The 21,283-nt window shown below is 37.2% G+C and overlaps 1 protein-coding gene across 12 annotated transcripts in view; it reads left to right on the top strand.

Moving 5' to 3' along the window:
- The window catches only part of LOC109065034 (receptor-type tyrosine-protein phosphatase U-like), a 190,772-nt gene that overhangs the window by 148,217 nt on the left and 21,272 nt on the right, over window positions 1-21,283 (top strand). For 2 of the 12 annotated variants that reach the window (XM_042772866.1, XM_042772863.1), the window contains exons 13-20: window positions 3,358-3,394; window positions 10,275-10,413; window positions 12,269-12,298; window positions 12,500-12,660; window positions 14,104-14,291; window positions 17,506-17,578; window positions 17,951-18,027; window positions 19,887-19,904. In XM_042772866.1, the coding sequence (XP_042628800.1) occupies window positions 3,358-3,394; window positions 10,275-10,413; window positions 12,269-12,298; window positions 12,500-12,660; window positions 14,104-14,291; window positions 17,506-17,578; window positions 17,951-18,027; window positions 19,887-19,904 (723 nt within the window). The remainder of the gene's footprint in view (window positions 1-3,357; window positions 3,395-10,274; window positions 10,414-12,268; window positions 12,299-12,499; window positions 12,661-14,103; window positions 14,292-17,505; window positions 17,579-17,950; window positions 18,028-19,886; window positions 19,905-21,283) is intronic. The other 10 variants (XM_042772875.1, XM_042772874.1, XM_042772864.1 and 7 more) reach the window with 9 other exon arrangements.

Here is a 21,283-nt window from a genome sequence, read left to right as displayed (position 1 = left end):
TAGTTTTTAAATGGTCCATTTATATTTGACACCAGCTAGCAAACCTTATGCTCAAAAAGATATGTTAGAAGAAGGTTATCTCATAGGCTCAGCACCTGGAGGAAAAGATGAGCCAGCTTGGCTCTTTCCACTCTTCTGAACAGCAATTCAGAGGCACAAAACTTGGACGGACTTTACCTACACTATTACACAGTTGGTTTTTTGGCAGCCTTTAAAGTGGACCTATTATGCAAAATTCACTTTCACGTGTTGTTTGGACATAAATGTGTTGGGAGTGTGTGTACACAACCACCCTATAGTGATAAAAATCCACCCACTCCTTTTTTTTTTAAATCCCCATAAATAATAACCAGTGTCTCCCAACGACCTGTTTTCAGCATTGCTGCTAATGTGACATCACATTAGCCACAGGCCCTGACTACGAAAGTTGACAGACACTGCTGTTTTAACATAGAACCACCCTGAGCGAGTTCACAGCGATTTGTTGGTGGTATTGCCGGAGCTTGAGCTCTTAAAGCTCCACCCTCTTCCCCGGCACATCTGCTCATTTGCATTTAAAGGGAAAGAAACAAAAATGGCATGTTTTGGCTCATACCCTAAAAGTGGCAATTTTAACAAGCTATCAAAAATTATCTGTAAGGTATTTTGAGTTAAAACTTCACATACACATTCTGGGGACATCACAGACTTATTTTACATCTTGTGAAAAGGGGCATAATTGGTCCCCTTTAAGGGAAATGCCTCTGTTGACCTATAGTGCAGACACAAACTCGCTCCCCACCGATCCCCTCTTCTCACGCTTTACAGACTGAAATGCACCTGTCAGCCAAGCCATTGTGACTCCACCTCTCCCTCGGGTTTCTCTCTCCTCGAAACCGTACGTCTTGGAAACCGATCACAGACCTCAGTCTCCTTTGGGCACTGCTGATTTACTTGACCGACCTTTAGCTAAATATTCATTTTTATTCAGCTCTATTTTATGCTGCAATAACTGCCGTAAAGACTGACAGTCTAAGCTAAAGAGAGCATAGCTCAGAAGACTGAGCTAGCATTTAGCACTCCCCTGTTACCGATTTAAATAGTTCTGTTTTTTTGTTTTATTATCTTGACTGCATATAAACAATGCTAATATACTTTGCTTTGTCTCATGGCCAACTTTATGGCTGTAAATGGTTTTCAAAGCTTTTGGCAGCAGCACAGGAAAGAAAGTCCTCTGCTGCATTTATGACCATTATTCTGACAATTAGCTGTTAGAAAGCTGTGAATGCTGTCAGGGCTTCATGTGATTACTTTCAGTGATAAATATATATAAAGATGCTCTTAAAAGATCTTTTGATTCTCAGCTGTTTACAAAGAGCTGTTTTTCTTCCTTTCTCTTCTCTGCTCTGTTTACTTTTATTTTCTCCTCTTCCTTAACAGTCCTTAACAGAGGCAAATAAAAAGACTGTAGCTGTCAGATGCTCTCTTTCACTCATACACGCAGAAAAACTTTGCTGTGCATTTTTTATGGCACTGAACCCTATAGGACTGACCAGACACTTTCAAAGTGACTTTCTCTCTCTAATTGGCTTCTCTGTTTTATGAAGATGGAAGGCAAGAAATGATATTTCTCACCAAAATGTATTGAGCTGAAATTACCCCTTTAAAATAAAGACAAATCAAAAAGAAATGTAAATGTTATAATACATTTCTAATGTATTATTATATTATATATATGTACATAAATATGAATTATTTTCAATTATTAATGAATAGATTAATCAATTATTAATAAATATATGTATTTTTTTACATTGTGAAATTTTCATGACAATTCATCAAAAGCATTTTTCCATCAGATTTTTGTCATAATTTTCTTTTTTTGTTGTTTCTACTTTATGTGGTATTTATCATTCATTTAAATCAGTATTTATTTTTTACTTTACATACTTATGCTGTAATTCATTGTTTTTTGTATGTTTTTTTTAGCATAAAGGCACTAGAAATTATATGATGTTTATGCCATGATGTTTATACTTTTTTAGCCTAGATTTATTTGTTTCACATTACAGTAGCAAAATTGATTAAGAAGTCTTCATTTCCTAAGGAAAAATAACATTAATTCTTATGTTCCTGCTTTTTCCCTCTTTCTTTTTCTTGCAAGCCTCCTTCTTCTCTGAACCAAGTAGGAGCTTTCTAATAGGTTCCTTTCCCATGTCTCCCTAGGCCTGTTATATTTATAGTGCTCATAATTCATTTACTTAGCTTAAGTTTGCTGACAGATCCCTTTTTGAAGTGCCTGCCATGACCGTTCCCACAAATTTGATTAAATAGAGCAGGGAAGCTTAAAGCTTTGTGTCTGCATCTGTCTGATCAAAGCCCACTGGCTGTCTCTCGCCTGTCATTCGGGGTCAGTCTTTTCTTACACGCATGGTGAGCTATGACTTCTTATGGTGTGACATCTAGGACTGGCTCTGTGCTTGGAGAAAACAGGCAGTTTTTGCTTTATCCCTGTGATATGCTCACATGGGATAGTGTGTATTGGGAGCCATGGCACACTTGCATCTCAATGATGGCTGCTGGAGCAGATAAAGATGAGTTTCTCATAAAGCCTGGATTGGCCTACATGACATTTTTAAGCGTGTGGATGTTTTAGGGGGGCTAAAATATCCATGCGTGTCCCTCTTCCCTCTCTTGAAACATCAGTGCGAGTCCGTCTCTACCTTTTTTCCTTTTCCTACCGCCCTCCCTTTCCGAGATGATGTTTATGACAGGTTTTAGGAGCCAAGGCAGTTTGGAATGGATTTTCAATTAAAAAAAAGCAGTTCAGCCACAGTTTGAGCAAAGGCCTGTCACTCCTTTTCCGGATGGGAAGATTTGCATAATTGTTCCATAATGCCTGAATTAGCATCTGTAAATCTTAATTTGATAATGCATCTTCTTGTCGAGGTGGCAGGCCGGAATTGGATTATGGGCTTGGATCTCATTAGCGCTATTTGACAGAGGTCGTTTTCATAACACCAGTATGACATCAACTGCGATTTCGAACAAATTAATTCCTTTTTATAATTCTCTCCTGGTTGGAAGTCATCCCCCCTGCCTTTCTTGTCCTCCGCTGCCATTTTCTGTACATTAAAGACTTATCGCCACATGGGAAAAGTATACACACACACACACACACAAGTACGGTAGTTGAGTGAGACACGGTGCTGTTTTTAAATGTATTTTTACTCTTTTGCTGGCATTCATGCTGTTGTTGAATCAGCAAAAGTCAGTGTGAGCCCATTTGACTTCTCATCAGGTATCAGACAGCCTTATTTCTGCCGTTTGACTGTTTCTCACATTGTGACACTGCATCTCTGTTCTCTTTTCTCACAGGAAACAAGGATAAACTGCATCCGCATTGCCCGTAAAGGTGAGTTATTCAATGCTGATGCTACAGAATGTTCTTTGTAGAAAGTACTATGCAGTTTTGCGTGAAAATGCTTTTTGAAAGACAGCGAGGTGAATTGACCTTTGCAGCGTCGAAATCAGCAAACTGAGGATTTGCATAATTTTAGAAAATGTACAGACTATAAATGTTTCTTACCAGCCATGAAACTGTATTTTATATAAAAAATAAACAATAACTTTTGTAATTATGATTGAGTAATTATGAGTGGGATTTTAAAATATGCATTTTTGTCATTTTGACAATGGGGTTAAATTCAGATTGCATTCTAAGGTCAGTGAAAGATGGAAAATGGTAAAGAAAAATCAGTTGCAACAGATTTATTTTATTTTTGTTTTAATTCTGATATTACCCCATTAAAATGAAGTGAATGTAAAGCGTTTGTAAACAAGTTAAAGTATGCTAGAGTGGCCACAAACAGTAAAACATAAAAATGGCAGTGGTTTGGATGAAAGTTGTTATTCCGACTGCACAAGTTTAGGTTTTTCAGCGTATTTGCTATTGACAACGTACATGCCTGAGGGCCACAACTCTTCCAAGATGCATTCTAGCTCTAGATCCCACAGGAACTAACAGTTTGCTGCAGGCAGATGGTGCGTCAGTGTCGATTTTAGCATCAGAGACATCAAAAGGGGTGGAGATAGACCACTTGAATTGGAGAAATTGTAACGCTAAATAAGGCAGCTGTAGTCCTGCTTTGGAGTTAAATGAGTCGGTTGCCTTTATTGGTAGAACTATTGGAGCAGCTGTAGGAAGCACTGCTTTAAAATAACAAAGGCCATTCACCTGACTGTTTACTCTAGAATGTATCTGTTCATGAGCAGGACTAGCCTGTTGTTTTGATTTCATGATTTGGCCTAAATTTATTAATCATTGCTGTCAGATCGTATCCCTGTATTGAAATGTTGAAGCTTTACCTTCACAAATTTGGGCCACATTCTCACAGCAGCAGAGTATGGTTGTCATTCTTTAGATGATGATTGTGTTGTGTTTTAGGGATGAAGGAAATGTCAGTAAACTTGTACCAGTACCTTTCACATTTTTCTAAACAAAAAAAAATCTTACAGTGTATAACCAAACTCACACTGTTACATTTTCAGGGCTCACTCATTTTCGGGAAACCCGTGGTGTGTGAACGGAAATTGGATTGGACAATTAGTCTATAATTTCATACAATGCGAGAGAGCCACTCTAAGCTTTACATAAGTGTGTCTATAAAGTGTTTCAGGTTTCATGTGTGATTTCGGCAGCTTATTAAGACGCAGATATAAGATGCATGCCATCTGAAGGTTTTCTACCATCAGTTTATTTCACTGTCTGCTATAAAATCTTCTGGAGGTTAGTTAAGATTTGATGGATGTGTGAGAAGTAAGAAGACTTTAAAGTTTTGTGTATCTCACCATCTTTGAGATTTTTATGAATAGAGGTGATGGTCACGAATTGAATACAGGCTTTATGCCCGTTGCATGCTCATTCAAGCTGCTATTTCAAACTGCTCTGTGAACAGGATATCATGAGTCTTACACCTGTAAGTAAATTCGGCTGTCAATCCCAAAAACTGACAGTGTGAATGTAGCCTCAGAGATTTCAGTTTCAACATTCAAGTAATGACTGAAGGACACTGCCAGGGCAGATTTTCATATCAAAGTGGTTCCCCTCTTCCAGGTCAGTAGTCCAGCTCTGTGGTCATTGCTCAAACCTCTCAGAGCTGTACCGCTGAGAAACACTTCATAATGGTTCACTAGCTAATCTTACACGTGCACTTTTTCCCCCAAGAGCTCAGATTTCCGACACAAGTTGCAAGCATCCGTGGATTCCCTAAAGGGCAAAGTAAAGTGAACAGCTTTGAGATGTGTATTGGTTTACAGGGAAATTTTGTGTCTAGACACACAGATTTTTTTTCCCTTGTACACCCCCCTTCCCCTTCACCTCCCCTTTTCTCTTCTGGAGACAAGGGCACTAACGGAGAACAGGTCACACTTTCATCATGTTTGTTTTGGTTGCTTGCGGTGGGGGAGTGGACTATATCAAAGCAGATTTGTCTGGGGCGGGCAGTCTCAGCGCGGACACGCAGCAGCACGCAGGTGGAGAGGGAGATCAATTTTCGGGTCCCTGTCCGGTCAGGAGAAAGACCTTCGCATCAAACACCACTGATGGAGTCACCTGTGCCTGTCAATACATGCTACCACCTGTCAGGCCCCTCAGAGAAATATGAAAAGGTTTGTGAGGCATAGATTCCTGTCAAGGCAACAAGAAAGAAACACACTCCCTTCTATCACACACCATCAGGGATCAGTGTGGGCAGGATGGCATTATAGCCTTCAGCGTTTGCCGCTAGTGAGCACAGCCTCCCAGTTAAATCGACCTGGCATTTTTTTGAAACTGAGTAATGAGGGTGACGACTAGCCTTCTGAGCATGAAGCCAAGAGGCGCAGTGGACATTTTTGGCCAGTTTTGTCATCCCATCTGCTCAGTGGGCACAGACAGACACACATTTGGGATGTGAGCTCAGACGCCGACATATTGATGAACAGAATGGAGCTCTCTCGACTTCCTCAACAGGAAAGAACGATTAAACAAATTAACAAACAGAAGGACAGGAAACTATTTCACTACATTTACTTATTGTATTAGGATCTCTCATAAAGGGTCTATATAGTAAAAAGGAATCCAGCTTGTCAAGAAAATCCATAATTGAGGTTGTTGATTTTGATTGGCCGTGTAATTGACATCCTGATTTGCTCGAAACGCAACCGAATTATATGCCATGATTCCCATTTCATTGCACAAGTGACAGTTTAATTAACAGTCCCTTGGCAATCATCACAGAACAATAGACTTTCGTTGTTACTCCAAGTGCTAATTTCCACTTTTGGTGTGCTCAGCAGGTGCTCACATTAATCTTGAAACAAATTTCATGCCTGTGTTGGGCTTAATTGATATTCTGAAAGGAAGCTCAGCATGACGATGAAAACCTGATAAGGTTTGCATCAAACTTTAATGGATGTTTCCCCATCTATATTTCATGCAATGAATACCTCATTAAGAACTTGTGATGTAGCTGTTATTGTGAAGATTATGCATGAACTTGCATATCTTATGTTTGGAATATTGAACTTGCATGTTACGGTAGAGCTATTATGTTGGCACAGTCTTTGTTTTGATTAACAGTAGAAAATATCCGAGCATCTTTAAAACCATTTAATTTCACATGAGAAGCAATTCATTTTGTGTTTTAAATTTTCCCATCGGCAGACCTTTTAAAAATATTTACTGAAGTTACAAAGTAAAAAAAAATTTAATACTTTATATAGCAAAATAAAATTCACTTAAACATACAGGATAAATTCTCTCCAAACAAATCTAATGTGATTTCACTTCTCAGATGAATTTATCTTTAAGGATACTGAAATGTTTTGCTTGATGCAAGAGAAATATATAAATATATTTTAAAAAGTTTTTTAAAAACTAATATAAAAATCATATTAATTACATTTTAATTGTAGTTCAAAATGTATTTGCAAATCATTGATTTCTGCTTTTTTCACTTAAATATTCCTGTTTCAACGTTTTTGGAAATTATGTTTGTTTTTACTGAGCATTCAACTGTAGATGTAATAAATCTAGACCAGATCAATACACTGTTGACATCTAAAGAATTATGTATATTTAATATTTTTATCAGCCTGATGCAGACTGTATTGGTGTCTTAGATGCAAGGAGATGTGAAAGGAGATGGTTTCTTCTAAGATAATTCATGGCTGGGCTCTTTTCAAAACTTCTCAAGTCTAGTGTAATGTGGGATCTCAATGGGGGGTTGTGGAAGTATAGTCTCTGTTGTTTTCAGATATCTAAAGTCTGTCACATACAAGTTGCCTTGGATTGGAAGGGAAGGCATGGTCTAAAATTACACTACTTTTTTTACACTAAAAAAAAAAACTCTATCCCTCCAAGCACATTTGTCCAATGAATAAAAATAAAAGAAAGTTCTTTGATTATTTACTCAATCTCATATAGTTACAAACCTTTATAACTTTCTTGTTTTCCATGCAGTTACACTGAATGGGTAAGCTTAAAAAAGTAAAAACTCAGAAATACCAGATTTATCATAAAAGTAATCCATTATTAGTAGTAATCTAATCCTTATGCAGTATATTCCAAGTGTTTGGAAGTTATACAGTAGCATTGTTAGAGGAACAGATAAGAATTTTCATTTTATATAATAATATGCAATCTGATGCCATACTATAACTCCAGTCAATGTAAAAATTCAAAGAGCAAAGCTCTTCAGTTTTCAGAGAAATTTCTTCACCATTCTGAGTGAGCCGTTGTCACAAAGACTGGGAAGTTTTGAAACTGCCTTTGGCTGTTGAGGGAGCAGAGAGCACCATGCAAATTCTTTTTCTTGCTGCCCCACATCCCTCCACATGCTTATGACTTATTTTTAGCCTTGGCCTTGCATGGAGCCCTAAAGCAGATCTTTTTCCTCAGGCTTTAGCTCACACTCTTTTTCATAGAGACCCGTAACTTTCAGGCCACTGAGACCCTAAGGAAGCGCTAACACTAGGCAGAGTAAGATTATCTCTAGTCCCTCTTCAACAAGATGTAGGACTCCCATTGTGGATTTGACTAAGCAGACATGGCCTCATTGGCTGGTAACCCGTTATTAGTTTAAATAGCCATTTGCTGGTTTCCTGAAACCATGTCCGTTGTTTCATGAGATTATCAGGTTTTTTTCCCCCTCTTTTCAGTGAGTTCTTAATTGTTGAGGCAACACACCTGCTTGTCTTTGCCAAATCAGTGAATAGCAGCTGAATGTCTGCCTCAAGGAAAATGTCTGCGTGATTATATGTCATGGACCACTTGTTTATAAATTATACTTTGCATCTTAATGTGTCTTCCATAATTTCTCCTACAGTTTTAATATACTGTACAGTATGTTAGCATAGAACATTATATTTCAGATTTATTTGAATTACCTAATACATACTGTAGTATGCAATATTTAAATATATAACAGTTTATGTTTATATATTCTATATATATATATATATATATATATATATAAAAAAAACATAAACTGAATTAGTGCAATTGTGTGTGTATATATATATATATATATATATATGAAGAGTTCAGATACAAAAGCCTCTCTAAGTGCTGTCTAAAATTTGCTTCTAAAATGAGCATTTTCTTTCAGCTCCTATGATTGTTCTCTTATTTTACTTTAATGGCAATTAAAAGAACAATTCAGGATTTAATATTTTATCTTTAATCATTATAGTTGGATTTGCAGCATAATTCCTCTCAATGTTTCTGTGAAGAGAGCAGAAAAAAAACATGCAAAAAAATCCCTGTACAATCATGGGTGTAAAGAGTATAAATAGCCCAGCTGCTGCGTGTCCAGGTTAGGGCAATTTGCCTCAGGCTCCACTGGATATGCACACTTTCTCTTTACTCTCTCTCTCTCTCTTGGATCACACAGACTCATTTTATGGTGTGACAGAGAGTCATACTATCACCAGGAGCCTCAGATTGTGAAATGACCCCTGCCCACACGCTGTCAGTGGAGACAGGTGTCATGGATAAATAGCTGACCGGGTGCAGTTGGCACTCGCTCCACAGAGAAGGCGTGCAATCTGCGTGGTACAGTAGAGAAACAGCTCATGATGAACATTTGAAGGAGCCTTCAGGATTGCCAGATCTTTCATTTCTTTCACCTTGGCTCATGACTGCATTTTGGGTTTTGACTCAGGACTAGACTGTAGATGCTTTTCTCGTTTGCTTTCTCAGATTGTCAATTTTGTCTAGTGCCTCTATCAGTGGATGGCCATAGGTCTCCTACTGCTTTTCAATTTGAATATCTGTTTATTTCTGCTATACCTGCTGAAAAATCCAACTAAAGCTAGCTTGTGTCAGTTTTAAATAGTTGCTAGCTCGTCATTAGCTGAGCTTGATCGGTTGAACTCACGTAACTGCTGCACCATCCCTTTGGGGAAGTTTTGGCCTAGTGGTTAGAGAGTTTGACTCCTAAACCCAAGGTTGTGGGTTCGAGTCTCGGGCCGGCAACACCACGACTGAGGTGCCCTTGAGCAAGGCACTGAACCCCCAACTGCTCCCCGGGCACTGCAGCATAAATGGCTGGCCACTGCTCCGGGTGTGTGTTCACGGTGTATGTGTGTGTTTGTGTTCACTGCTGTGTGTGTGTACTTTGGATGGGTTAAATGCAGAGCACGAATTCTGAGTATGGGTCACCATACTTGGCTGTATGTCACGTCACTTTTTTTTTTTTTTTTTGATCGCCACACCCATTATATACACCATATCACCCCTGGTTGTGTCTTGTTTAACCAGATTAGAATTAGTACACCACTGTTTTTATAGAGCATTCACACCAAGATCAATGACTATAAAGATAACTACAACTACATTAACGTGATTGGCTGTCAACGTCTTTATCGTTCATCAGCTAGAAAAAAATGATTCTAAAAATATTGTTCCTCTGTGTTGTTATCATTATAGTTGTGGTGTGCACCCTTTTTTAGAATTAGAAAGATTATTAAAACTTTATAGTTTTATACTGTATATAATACTGTATATCATCATTGGTGTGAATGGTCCTTTAGTGTTGAGATCATAATTCACATGTTCCTTAATCTAGTCAAACACTTCTTTTCCATCAGGCTTCATTTAAATCTTTTTCCTCTTCTAAGTACTTTGGATTTGTGTGTTTGTGTATTGTTTGCTGGTTAATATGTTGTGTTAATTCATGTTGGTTGATATGTTGATATATAATTGCCGGTGTTCTCAAATGTTACTGTACGTATGTTTGTGTGTTCTTCAGCCGCCTGTAAAGACCATCAGCGAGCTCTCGAGGTCACGCAGCGCTCAGAGGAGATGGGGCTCATCCTAGGAGTGTGTGCTGGTGGGCTGGTGGTCCTGATATTGCTACTGGGGGCCATTATCATAATCATTAAAAAAGGGTGAGTTCCTCTGGCCAGAATAAAAACATGCGAACCAAAGCATGCTTTGCTTTAAAGCATAAATGTGAAGCAAATGTATTTAGACATTTAAGTCACACTTTTAAGTATAGTATTATAATAATAATAATATATTTTGTATATTTATATATTTTATTATCTTTCAAATAAAGAATATTATTATATTTTAATCTATTATATTTTATTGTGTGCAGTGACATTTGTGCATTTTAACATGTGACTTAAGTGTCCAAAAACTTTTTGGAGCCACTGAATGTGCTTCAAAACAAACAACTGCTTCAAAATGACCATCGATTTTCAAATATTTCTTGTGAAAGTGCTTTTCAAATGAAACTTAATCTGTTCCTGAGAGACTGGGCTATTATGCATTCAACTATGATAAACTTAAACCTACCCATTGTGGTTTATGACTTTTTCGGCTCATTCAATAGCCACCCAGGTGTTCTCTGCTGCATTCTCACATGCATCGGCAGGGGTTTTCATTATCTGAGATTATCTGAGTGTGAAATATTTAATTAAAGAGAACTGCAATTCAATTACTCACTTAATTAGGCCCTGCCCGCTGTCGCCCTGAACCAGAAATGAGCAAATAATTGGGATGGAAAAAGTATGCTTTCAGAGATAATTAGCCCACTGTTCTCAAAAGGTCATCAGATCCAATGGCAAATGAGAGACACAAGCCTGTCGTTCCTCAAACGGCACCAATCGCTGAAGATGAGTCTACGCAATGGTCATCTCATAGATTCATCTTCATCAACAGATACAGACCATTCACCATCTGTTGAATTGAATATGAATTCCTCTCATGCATGAATTATGATTCCCTAAAGGCTACTGTTTTAGACTTTTATCTGCTTGTCTGATGGTAGCTGGTTTTAGATGGTTTATTGCTGGTTTTGGGGATGCACAGATATTAAAATGATGGCCAATACGACAATTCCTCATATTTTGAATTTCAAAAATTAATTAAATAAAAAAATCGACTTTACTGTTTTGTCTAAAAATAACTGAAAATCTCCAATATATCACGCATCCCTAGCTAGTTTTAGTGGTTGACCTGGTGAACTTTCTTGATCAACCTGGTTGGATCTGATAGACTAAACCAGGTTAAGCTGGAGGGGATCCATCTTGTAACCAGCTACCAAAAGCAAGCCAGCTTGACCACCTTTGGCTACTTTGTTCTGGTACTGTATTTCTAGCTCAAATATTATGGCCAATTTGTTTTCATTTGAGCATTTTAGTTATCGGCACATACCTCTTTAGCCTCTCTCTTTCATTTTCTGACTACTGAGAAAAAAAAAAGTGCAGCGAACCCTCAGTGCAGTCATTTAATCGGAGATAAAGTGTCACAGGAACTAGCCTGCTTCAGCTAGCGATGGGAGTCCTTCCCGCTGAAATGGAAAGAAATATAGCAGGCCTTTGTGTAAAACAGAAAATTTAAGCCATTTAATCCAAATGCACCCCAAAATTGAGTTGAAGTTTGTAATACAAATGCAGATGGAAGTGTTCTCCAAGCGTTTCATTGGACAGTTTAGCAGATATTGGGTTAGATTGCGCTGCTGAATTGCTGTGGAAGGCACGACTGCGAAGAGCGAATATGAAAGTACCTCTCAGCAGGCCATTTTGTTTAAATCGTTAAAAGCAACACGATGAAGTATTTGATTAGGCCGCCATTTCCCGCTCTGGCTGAGGCTTTGTGCATTTCTGCATGCGTCCCATTACTTGCGTGGCAAATGCAAGCTGCTGACGGCTTGCCATTTTTCACTCTAATCAGAGCTCTACCAGTGCTTGCATCTCATGTCCCTTCTTCTTCTTGTTCTCTTTTCTCTCTCTCCAGAAGGGATTACTACTCATACTCTTATTATCCGTAAGTGGCTTCTTCACCATTGCACATCATCATTTCTCATGGCTTTTTTGTGCGCTTATTAGAGAGGGGGCGGCAGCGGAGTGATGATCTTCTCTTTCTCTCTCAACCAACTCCCCTAACTCGCCTCATCTCTCTCTCGTTTCCTTCACGTTCCATTTCTCTACCTCCCCTTCTCCTCTCCTCTTCTCTCTGTCTCCTCAGTAGGAAGCCGGTGAACATGAATAAGACCCCCATTACGTACAGGCAGGAGAAGAGTAATATGATGGGCTCCATGGAGCGCAGTTTCACTGATCAGAGCACTCTGCAGGAGGACGAGAGGATGGCCTTGTCATTTATGGACACCCATACGTGCAGCACTCGCAGTAAGACGTGACATGACACAAGAGTACACACCTCAACTTGAAATTAAGCTTAATTGCTGCCTTAAAAACCTAAGTATGCGCAAAGCATGTCTACAAAACAAAAAGCATTTTGACTGCTTGTATGATATTTTTATGGTATTTTCCCATTCATTTTAAAATCTAAAAAGCACCTACTTAAAATGTATAAAAAAAAAAATATATATATATATATTTCTCCTTGTGTGTTCGACATGAAAAAAAAATATAAGGGTTCAAAACCACATGAAGGTGTGTAAATGATTATAGAATTTACATTTTTGGGCGAAACTATTCTATTAAGTCCATTAGACATAATCCAGCACTTTTACTTAATTTGTAATTAAACTGATGAAAGAAACTAATTAAAAACTGAGTAAAAAAGGCAGAAAATAACATACATACAAACAAACATAATGATGAAATCATTTTACGGTTTAAGATTTCTTACATTTGCTTCCTCACACTCAGAGGTGCTAAAAGCGTAAGTATCAGGCACTAACGACAAAGAGTACAAATGAATGGATAAAGACTTTGTCACGCACACAGTTAAAGTGAAGCTTAGGGACTCACTCGGTCACCTTCTGTTAATTTGTCCTCATTTGTAGTCCGTATGAAAGCTTCATCAAAGCCACAGTCCTTCTTTAATCACTCAGTCTTTCAAAGCTCTAAATATAATATGTAGTGCTGTTGATGTAGTACATTCTCATACTCATTCTGCTCTGACATTAGACTATAAATCCTAATATAAATATAAATCCATGAAAAAGTAGTGTAAACGCATAGTATACTTAAAAATGCATTTATGAACACATATTTGACAAACATAACCAGTTTGTGAGATGCAAATGGACTCAGATCTGCACCAGAAGCTCATCCTTAAAGGCATCATAGTCGAGAAGAAATTAGAGCATGCAAAAAAAAATAAAAGTTGAAAAATGCTAATAATATCCGATTCAAAGGTATCTAACTCTGCAGGCACTGAATAGTTGATGTCTCAAAGAGAGAGATCTCTTGATCAAAATGAAGTTTTAATGGCACGTCTCAGAGCTGTCTTGCCACATTTTAAGAGTCTACTGCGTGGAATGTACTATCTGGGTTTCTTCTTTCCTATTTCCATTGAGAAATGACTAGCAGACTGTTAATTTATTTGAATACACAGCCCTGGTCATGAATTCTTAATTAATCTCTGATTATATTTATGAATACCAATTATAAACACAGAAGATGAAGTGCCTTAAGGGGATGATAATTCTCATCTTACACTTGTTTGGAGTTTTGTTATTTTTATAAAATGTTTATTGGTTATGAAACTTTTCTAAGATACTTGAGCTGCTTCAGGAATAGTTGTGTCCTATACTTTTACAGTTTGTCCTTATATGAAAGATATCTTGCAAAGATTTGATCTGTGCTTCTTCATTTTTACAGGTGATCCACGGAGCTCTATGAATGAGTCCAGCAGTCTGCTGGGCGGATCGCCTAGACGTCAGTGTGGCCGTAAAGGATCACCCTATCACACGGGTCAGCTTCACCCAGCAGTGCGTGTGGCTGACCTCCTACAACACATCAACCAGATGAAAACTGCAGAAGGTTACGGCTTTAAACAGGAGTACGAGGTAGGTTTTAGTTTTATTTTATTTATTTGTTTGTATTTTGACTGAGTTGGCTTTACAGTCATTGAGTTACAATACTGAGTTATTGAAGTAACTGCTCCTTGTAGGTGCACCTGTTGTTTAAATAAAAAAAATAATGCTTAAATAGCAGTTTGGTATAGTTGGTTTTGAGTTTTATTTCAGACTAAACCAGATCTATTGGTGATATCTTTAAAAAAAAAAAAAAACACATTCAAGCAAGAGGTTTCAGTCATAATAATATAAATCTTTCACAGCTGCTTTTCTGATTTATTTAAAGAAGTCAGAATATGCTTTGGCTTTAGTGCTGCTTACAGTGCGGTCTATCTGGGAGCTGCCATTGCGTAAGTGGAGGGGCCTGTCAGTGTGAACAGATGTCTGGCTGGGAGATCTCCAGCCTCCAGAAATCACCGTCTGCAAGCCTTGTCAAAACAGACCTCTGCATCGAATCCCCAACACACAAACACATTAATGCAAAGATGCATGTTTGCATGCACAAACACACATTCCAAACTTCTTATCTTTTCTTAACAATATGACATACTGCTCATTCCAGCTTGAGGTAGTCAGGATGGTTTTTGGAACATGGCAGCTTATCTACCAGTCTAAACCAACTTGACCTCAGCCTAGTTTTGCATAGATATTTGACATAAGGTCTGGTCCATATTTGAAGTTTATCTAGAACTGCTTACTTAGACCAGAAGACTTCAGCTTTTGTATGTCTTCTTAAATTATATAATATAATGTTATCAATTTCAAAGATATGATGCCACTTATCTTACAGTCATTGGCTAGTTGAAGTTTTGTATGCAAAATGAGCAGACAGTTGACAGGGTGCCGTCTTGGACTAACCTGGTAGTCCAGCTGAACAACGATCTAGACCAGCTAAAAATGTGTAAGTCCACTATCTCAAAATGGGTTTTAGCTGAGTGTTCTAGCATGGTGCTGTGCTTAGGCAAAATTTCCAATATGAAATCATTTCAGTAACGGCTCTACTGTTTATTATATTGCATTTTATAATTATAATTTAACCTGTTGTTAAACATGTTGTTACAAGTGAGATTTAAATCTCTTTTACAAGAGAGATCAGGCCAAGAAAATTAGTAACCAGATTCAAATGTCATCAAAAATACACAATAAATAAATAAATGTAAGTAGAAAAGAAAAATAATCATTTATAGCAATTATAGTCAAAGGTTATTTTTTTTTTTCACAATAGTTCTAAACTGACTAAGAGTATTCAGATCAGATTACTCTTACAGTTTGCATTTTTTAAGATGGTACTGAAAAAGAAAAACCTTTTTTATCTATTAGGCTCAATTTGAGATTTAGCTTATAATCAGAGTCTTTGACTAGAATAAAATTTTAAGGCAGTGTTTAGTATTAGTTATATACTTTTAAAGTATTAATATTTTGAATTAGCTTGTATTTTTAAGTTTCAAAAAATTTTTAGTTTCAATTTTCATTTTAAGTTTAGTAATTTTTTGTGCTTTTGTCATTTTTATTGTTTTTCATATTTTACTTTTAGAAATACTTGAATATTTCTGTAAAGGTTTTTTTTTTGTAGTTTTATATATTTATTTATTTCGTTTTAGTATTTTTAGTGTCATTATTTCAGTTTTCTCATTTTCTTGGTTTGTTTTTCAACTAATATTTATATTTTATTTCACCTTTATTTCAATTACAGAAAATTTTAACAGTTTTAGTTTTAGCTAAAAATAACAAATCTAATGTAAAGTGATGAGTATATGTTATAAATGAGCAGTGTGCAGTGAACCTTGATGTATTGTACATTGTGTATTACAGTTGTGACTTGGATAACTTTCAGAGCAGTTAGTTTGAGCTGTTCTTCACGGACAGGTTCGCATCACTCCCCCATGGACTATAGAGGAGCAGTTATTGAGATGAAAGTAGAGGTCATACAGCCCTTCAGCATTACTGCACAAAGAGTGCACTACAATGCTATCTCTTTTCTTCCCTCTCTTCCTCCATGGCTAATTTTCTCTCCTCAGAATGCGGCTTGAGCATCTCCTCTCGGCGCTGCACTCATGTGGACTGTTGACTCTCCTCTGTCTGTTGTTGTCCACAGAGCTATGAGACAAAACATCCCTCCACATAATCAGAGCTCTGCCACTAGCCTGCCTCTCTGGAGCGCAGCTTGTGGACTCATTAAACTCTCCCCCCCAGTGTGAAACAGATTCAACTCAAAAATCAATACCCACTTTCCTGGACATAGTGACACTGTGTGTGTGTGTGTGTGTGTGTGTGTGTGTGGTGTGTGTGTGTGTGTGTGTGTGTGTGTGTGTGTGTGTGTGTGTGTGTGTGTATGTGTGTGTTTGAGGTCAGTGTCTTTGTGCTTCATAAGCAGAAAAGAAACACAGAGTTTGAGACCACACAAATGTAACGGCAGGGTTCATAAGCTTTATTTCCCCATGGACCCCAAGTACAGTCCAATGATCAGTGCTTAATGACAAGATCTAACAGGAAGTAGAGGTCTGTCCTACAAGCAAAAATAGTGGGTTTTGATGTGTTTATATGGCATATACATATCTAATATATATTCTTTGGAATATATGAATGATTTGTTTGTAAATTGTTTGTTGTTTGTTTTTTTCCTTAAAATAAATCAAGTGGCATCTTTCATGTAATATATATATAATAAATATAAAAGTTCACTGGAATTGGCCATCTAAATGCTTACACCTAGTAGACCTAGTTTGGTGTGAAAATTTTGCCTCTATTCACATTTATATTTTAGTGAATGCTAGATTTGATAGTCAGGGATTGGGAGCATCTGAGAATTTAAAACAAGATGAGGATGCAAATCAATTCCGTTAGAAATATTTATTAATATATGCAGCTGCAGATATTAAATGAAGTGTTCACATAAAACGTTTGTCAAATGACCTCTCTTTGTGTTCAACAGAAGCATGAAATCATGTTTATCCTCCTTGAAAGTGGAATTGTATTCAATTTAGTCTGATTTAATATCACAAAAATACATTTCTTTGGGTTGCAAAGTAATCCAGAACCTCTGGTTTAAATGCTATTTATCTCAGAATTTGTCTTTTAATAAAATGCATTTCAGACAAAGTTTAAGGATATCATAATTATCTCCCAGAACTAAAAAATAAATGTGTTCTCTCGCTCTTTCTCTTTCTTTCTCTCCCTCTCTCAATATTCCATCATATATTTGTAGAGCTTCTTTGATGGCTGGGATATCAATAAGAAGAAGGATAAAACTAAGGGAAGGCACGACACCCTGATGGGTTGTGAGTTAATTTTTCTCAATCTTTGCATGCATATCATAATCACGAAAAATATCATAATTTCAAAGTAATGCCTTTAGACATTCTCAATTCTATTGATTATTTAAAGTTACTTCAGTTTCAAAATGTCTGATAATGTAAAGCTTTCATGTGTCTGAAAGTAAAAGGGGTCAATCACCAGCTGGTAGCATTGTTTATTTGCACATACTGTACTGATTCTGCTGTTTTAGAACCCAGAAATCAAGTAGCAGCTTTAACATACCAACGACATTAGTGTGGAATATAAGGCATTCCCTATAATAAACTTAATTTGTATAGAAAAATACTTTTTTATTGCACAAAATGAATGTTACTGTATGTGTTTTTGTGTTTCAGATGACCGTCACAGGGTGAAATTGCACCCGCTGCTCGGTGATCCCAACTCCGACTATATCAACGCCAATTACATCGATGTAAGTCAGCAGTCACATGCTGTCTTCAGCCAGACTCACAAACATTCACACTGTTTCTGTTATTATGTGGCTCCCTTGGAGTTTATTTGATATTTGTTGACACTCTCCTTTAGCCTTGCCATACTGTATGTGGCATATCATCATATCAGTTTTGATAGAAAACTTTTTAGACCACTAACTGTCCTTTTTGTGGTGGGTGAAACTTGGTAGGTTGTTATTCCTGTGCTGGCAAATCTGACCTCCCAAAGGATTTTAGACCGTGGTCAGATGTGAAGTGTAGCTTACTGACATGTGTGGCAAGTGTTTTAGGGTCATTTTGTGATCGATTTCCCCTTTAATAAAGAGACAGGTGGGCACTGATGGTCAGCCCTCTTTTAAACCTGCTATTCACAGCTTATTCAGTGTGCACCAGGTTGGACAAGACTACCTCCTCTTATGGGACCCTCTCTACTTATTTGCTTAGACCAATAGTTCATCCAAAAATGAAAACTTTGTCATCATTTAACCCCCATGTCGTTCCAAACCTGTATGGCTCTCTTATGTGAAACACAAATAGTTGAATTTTCAAAATGATGATTAGAAAATAACCAAATTCTCATTTTTGCATGAACTATCCATTACAACAGACTTAAAAACAAGATGCACACTCTAAAATCTTGCAATTTCCTCACCTTGACTCTTTGGACCTTGAACACAGCAAGTGATTTGCTGAATTATGTGGTTTATTTTGAATGGACGGCTCTAAGCGTGTGTAGCATTGAGTGAATTTAAAGAAATAGGAAGAGAAAGAATAGTCATGAATGAAGGCACATATATGTAACTATATTACATCTACTATAGTATATATATATATATATATATATATATATATATATATATATATATATATATATATATATATATATATATATATATATATATATATATAGTATTTTGTATTTTTTTTCCTCTACATGTCATGATTGGCCACAATATCAGTTTATCTTTAAATACCTTGAAATTTTAGTGTTTTCAGGATGAACCTATATACAGGAGCAAAACCGAGCATAGGCCAATTTAACAAGCATTGATTTATTTATTTATTTACTTTTTTTTTTGGCCTTGAGTAAAGCACAAAAAAAGTCAAGATGCTTCTTTTTACTGTTTCTGGTAAACTTGGCAGTAAGTAGAGGCTATTAGGGAACATATTAAAGTGAGTGCAACTGTAGTTTAATGTGTTTACTCCTTTGCATCGCTGTCCTTTCCCTTTGAATAGCTCTTGAATCAGCCCAATAAAGGAACTTGCAAGAAACTACAGTAGCTCACACATGAATAAATGGAGTAATTTAACAGAGAAGTGTGTAATTTTTTCAATGTTAAAGCACTTCCCTGGCCTGAAAGCCATTTGTTTGTTGATTTCCCTGAGAAGTGTAAAGGCACTTTCTGTTGTTTGAACCAGCCCCACATAGCAACACAGACTCAATGGAGTGAGTTTGGGGGCGGGGCTATCAGTTTGTCCAACCAATGGCAGAAGGAAGGAGTGTCCGGGAAGCCTATTTAAAATAAATTATTTTTCAATTCTGTTTGATGATGCTAAAGACACAAAAATTACACACTTCACACTTTATATTTAGTGTCCAAAGATTTGCCCACCTGCACATAAAAAAATATGTGCCTCCATTTCAAGTGTTTTTTCCCCTGGCACAGAGCTTAGCTGGCTAACATAAGTCTCTCTCTTTCTTTCTTCTTCTAATTCTCTCTCTGTGTGTCTGTGATCTGTTAATCCTCTAGCTCTCTTCAGTCTCTCATTAACTAGAGTCTGTCTTGTCTTTTTCTACCCCCCCACCCTTCCCCACCTCTACGACTCTTGGACCCTGTAGATTCGGATAAACAGGGAAGTAAGTACTTCACTTCTCTTTCTTTTCTTTCTCTCTGCTTTCTTTCCCTCTGAACACCCCCAACCCCAAGCTCTCTTTCTTCCCCTTTTTGTGTCATGGCATTGCTCTGTTTGGATTACTTAAACATGAAGAAAAGTGGCTCTGTCACACAGATCTTCTTTATATTCTTCCCTAAATGTGGATGCATAAATATTTCAGCTTCCACCTAGTTTTCACAGTTTCAGGTAAAAATCTTCTCTTCACCTTTTCATTTCCACTCTTTTTTAAAAATACAGGTGGAGAAAGTGGTCAAAGGTCAGGAGGTTAGTTTTTGTGGTAGGATAGTTGCTGAAAAAAACATCTGAAACCAGCCTAAGGGGTTTGTTGGTCTTAGCTGGTGTAAGTTTGTCTCTTATCCTGTCCATCTGGTGCTCAGGTAAGAGGTCAGTCTCCCAGCCTGACCAGTTGAAAAGTGTCAGATGTTTTAAGACCAGATGTTTTCCCCCATCGAAGCTCTCTTCAGCAGCTCCTTTGCTCTTTGACCATAGTTGCCTTGCTAATAAAAGCCAGATTTGGAGATCTATATAGTATGGTTCTCACTATGGGGCAAAGGTAAAATATAAGGTAATTGTGACTATTTGTCTCAAAACCTCTAAAACTTTTTTTCTCAAAATTGTGAGATACAAACTCAGAATTGCAAAATCAGCAAAATTGTGATATAAAAATTCGCAATTATTGGTTACTCTATGGTGGGGAAAAAAACAGAATCATCTTGTTGTCTTATTATATAGTTTTTATCACACAGTATAATTTAATATTTATACATGAAAATATATAGCTGCCTCTATATTTTAGTAAGGGAGTCATTGAAAAGGTGATCATCATATTTTGGGGGTCCCTGGCGTTGTTTGAAAACCCTTGGTATAAGTAATAGAAAATCATGCTACTTCTTGAATCAGCAGAGCAAGGCTCTTTTGGACCAGTTATCTTCCCAGTGTTTTTCCCTGCATCCCCTGTGTTCACCAAATCCCATAGACTGATGAATCCTTTCTGTGTGGAACAAACATCCCCCACAATTTCTTTTTCTGTCTACAGTGTATATGTTTCTATGTTTGTTTGTACAGTGTGCAGGAAATAGCTTGGCCCAATCTAAAGTGTAATAGGTGTCTGCAGTGTTCTAAATGGAGCAGCAAATGCTCAACAGCAATAAAGAACATGTCTCTATTGTCTGTTTAATGAAAACAGATCCAGTTTTTGGGAGCATCCCCAGGTAGTTCTTTGGAAAAGCTTAGCTTTGATGAATAAATTGCATGTTTTGAGATGTTCCTAGAGTTTCTTTCTCCCTGTTCATTCCAAACATGAGCTGATGGAGGAATCGCGTAGGGAGCTCATGTCCTCCA

Source organism: Cyprinus carpio, chromosome A16 (assembly GCF_018340385.1).
Source record: "Cyprinus carpio isolate SPL01 chromosome A16, ASM1834038v1, whole genome shotgun sequence".
Taxonomy (NCBI): domain Eukaryota; kingdom Metazoa; phylum Chordata; class Actinopteri; order Cypriniformes; family Cyprinidae; genus Cyprinus; species Cyprinus carpio.
The sequence above is the reverse complement of the archived record's forward strand: the minus strand, read 5'-3'. Positions and strand labels throughout refer to the sequence as shown.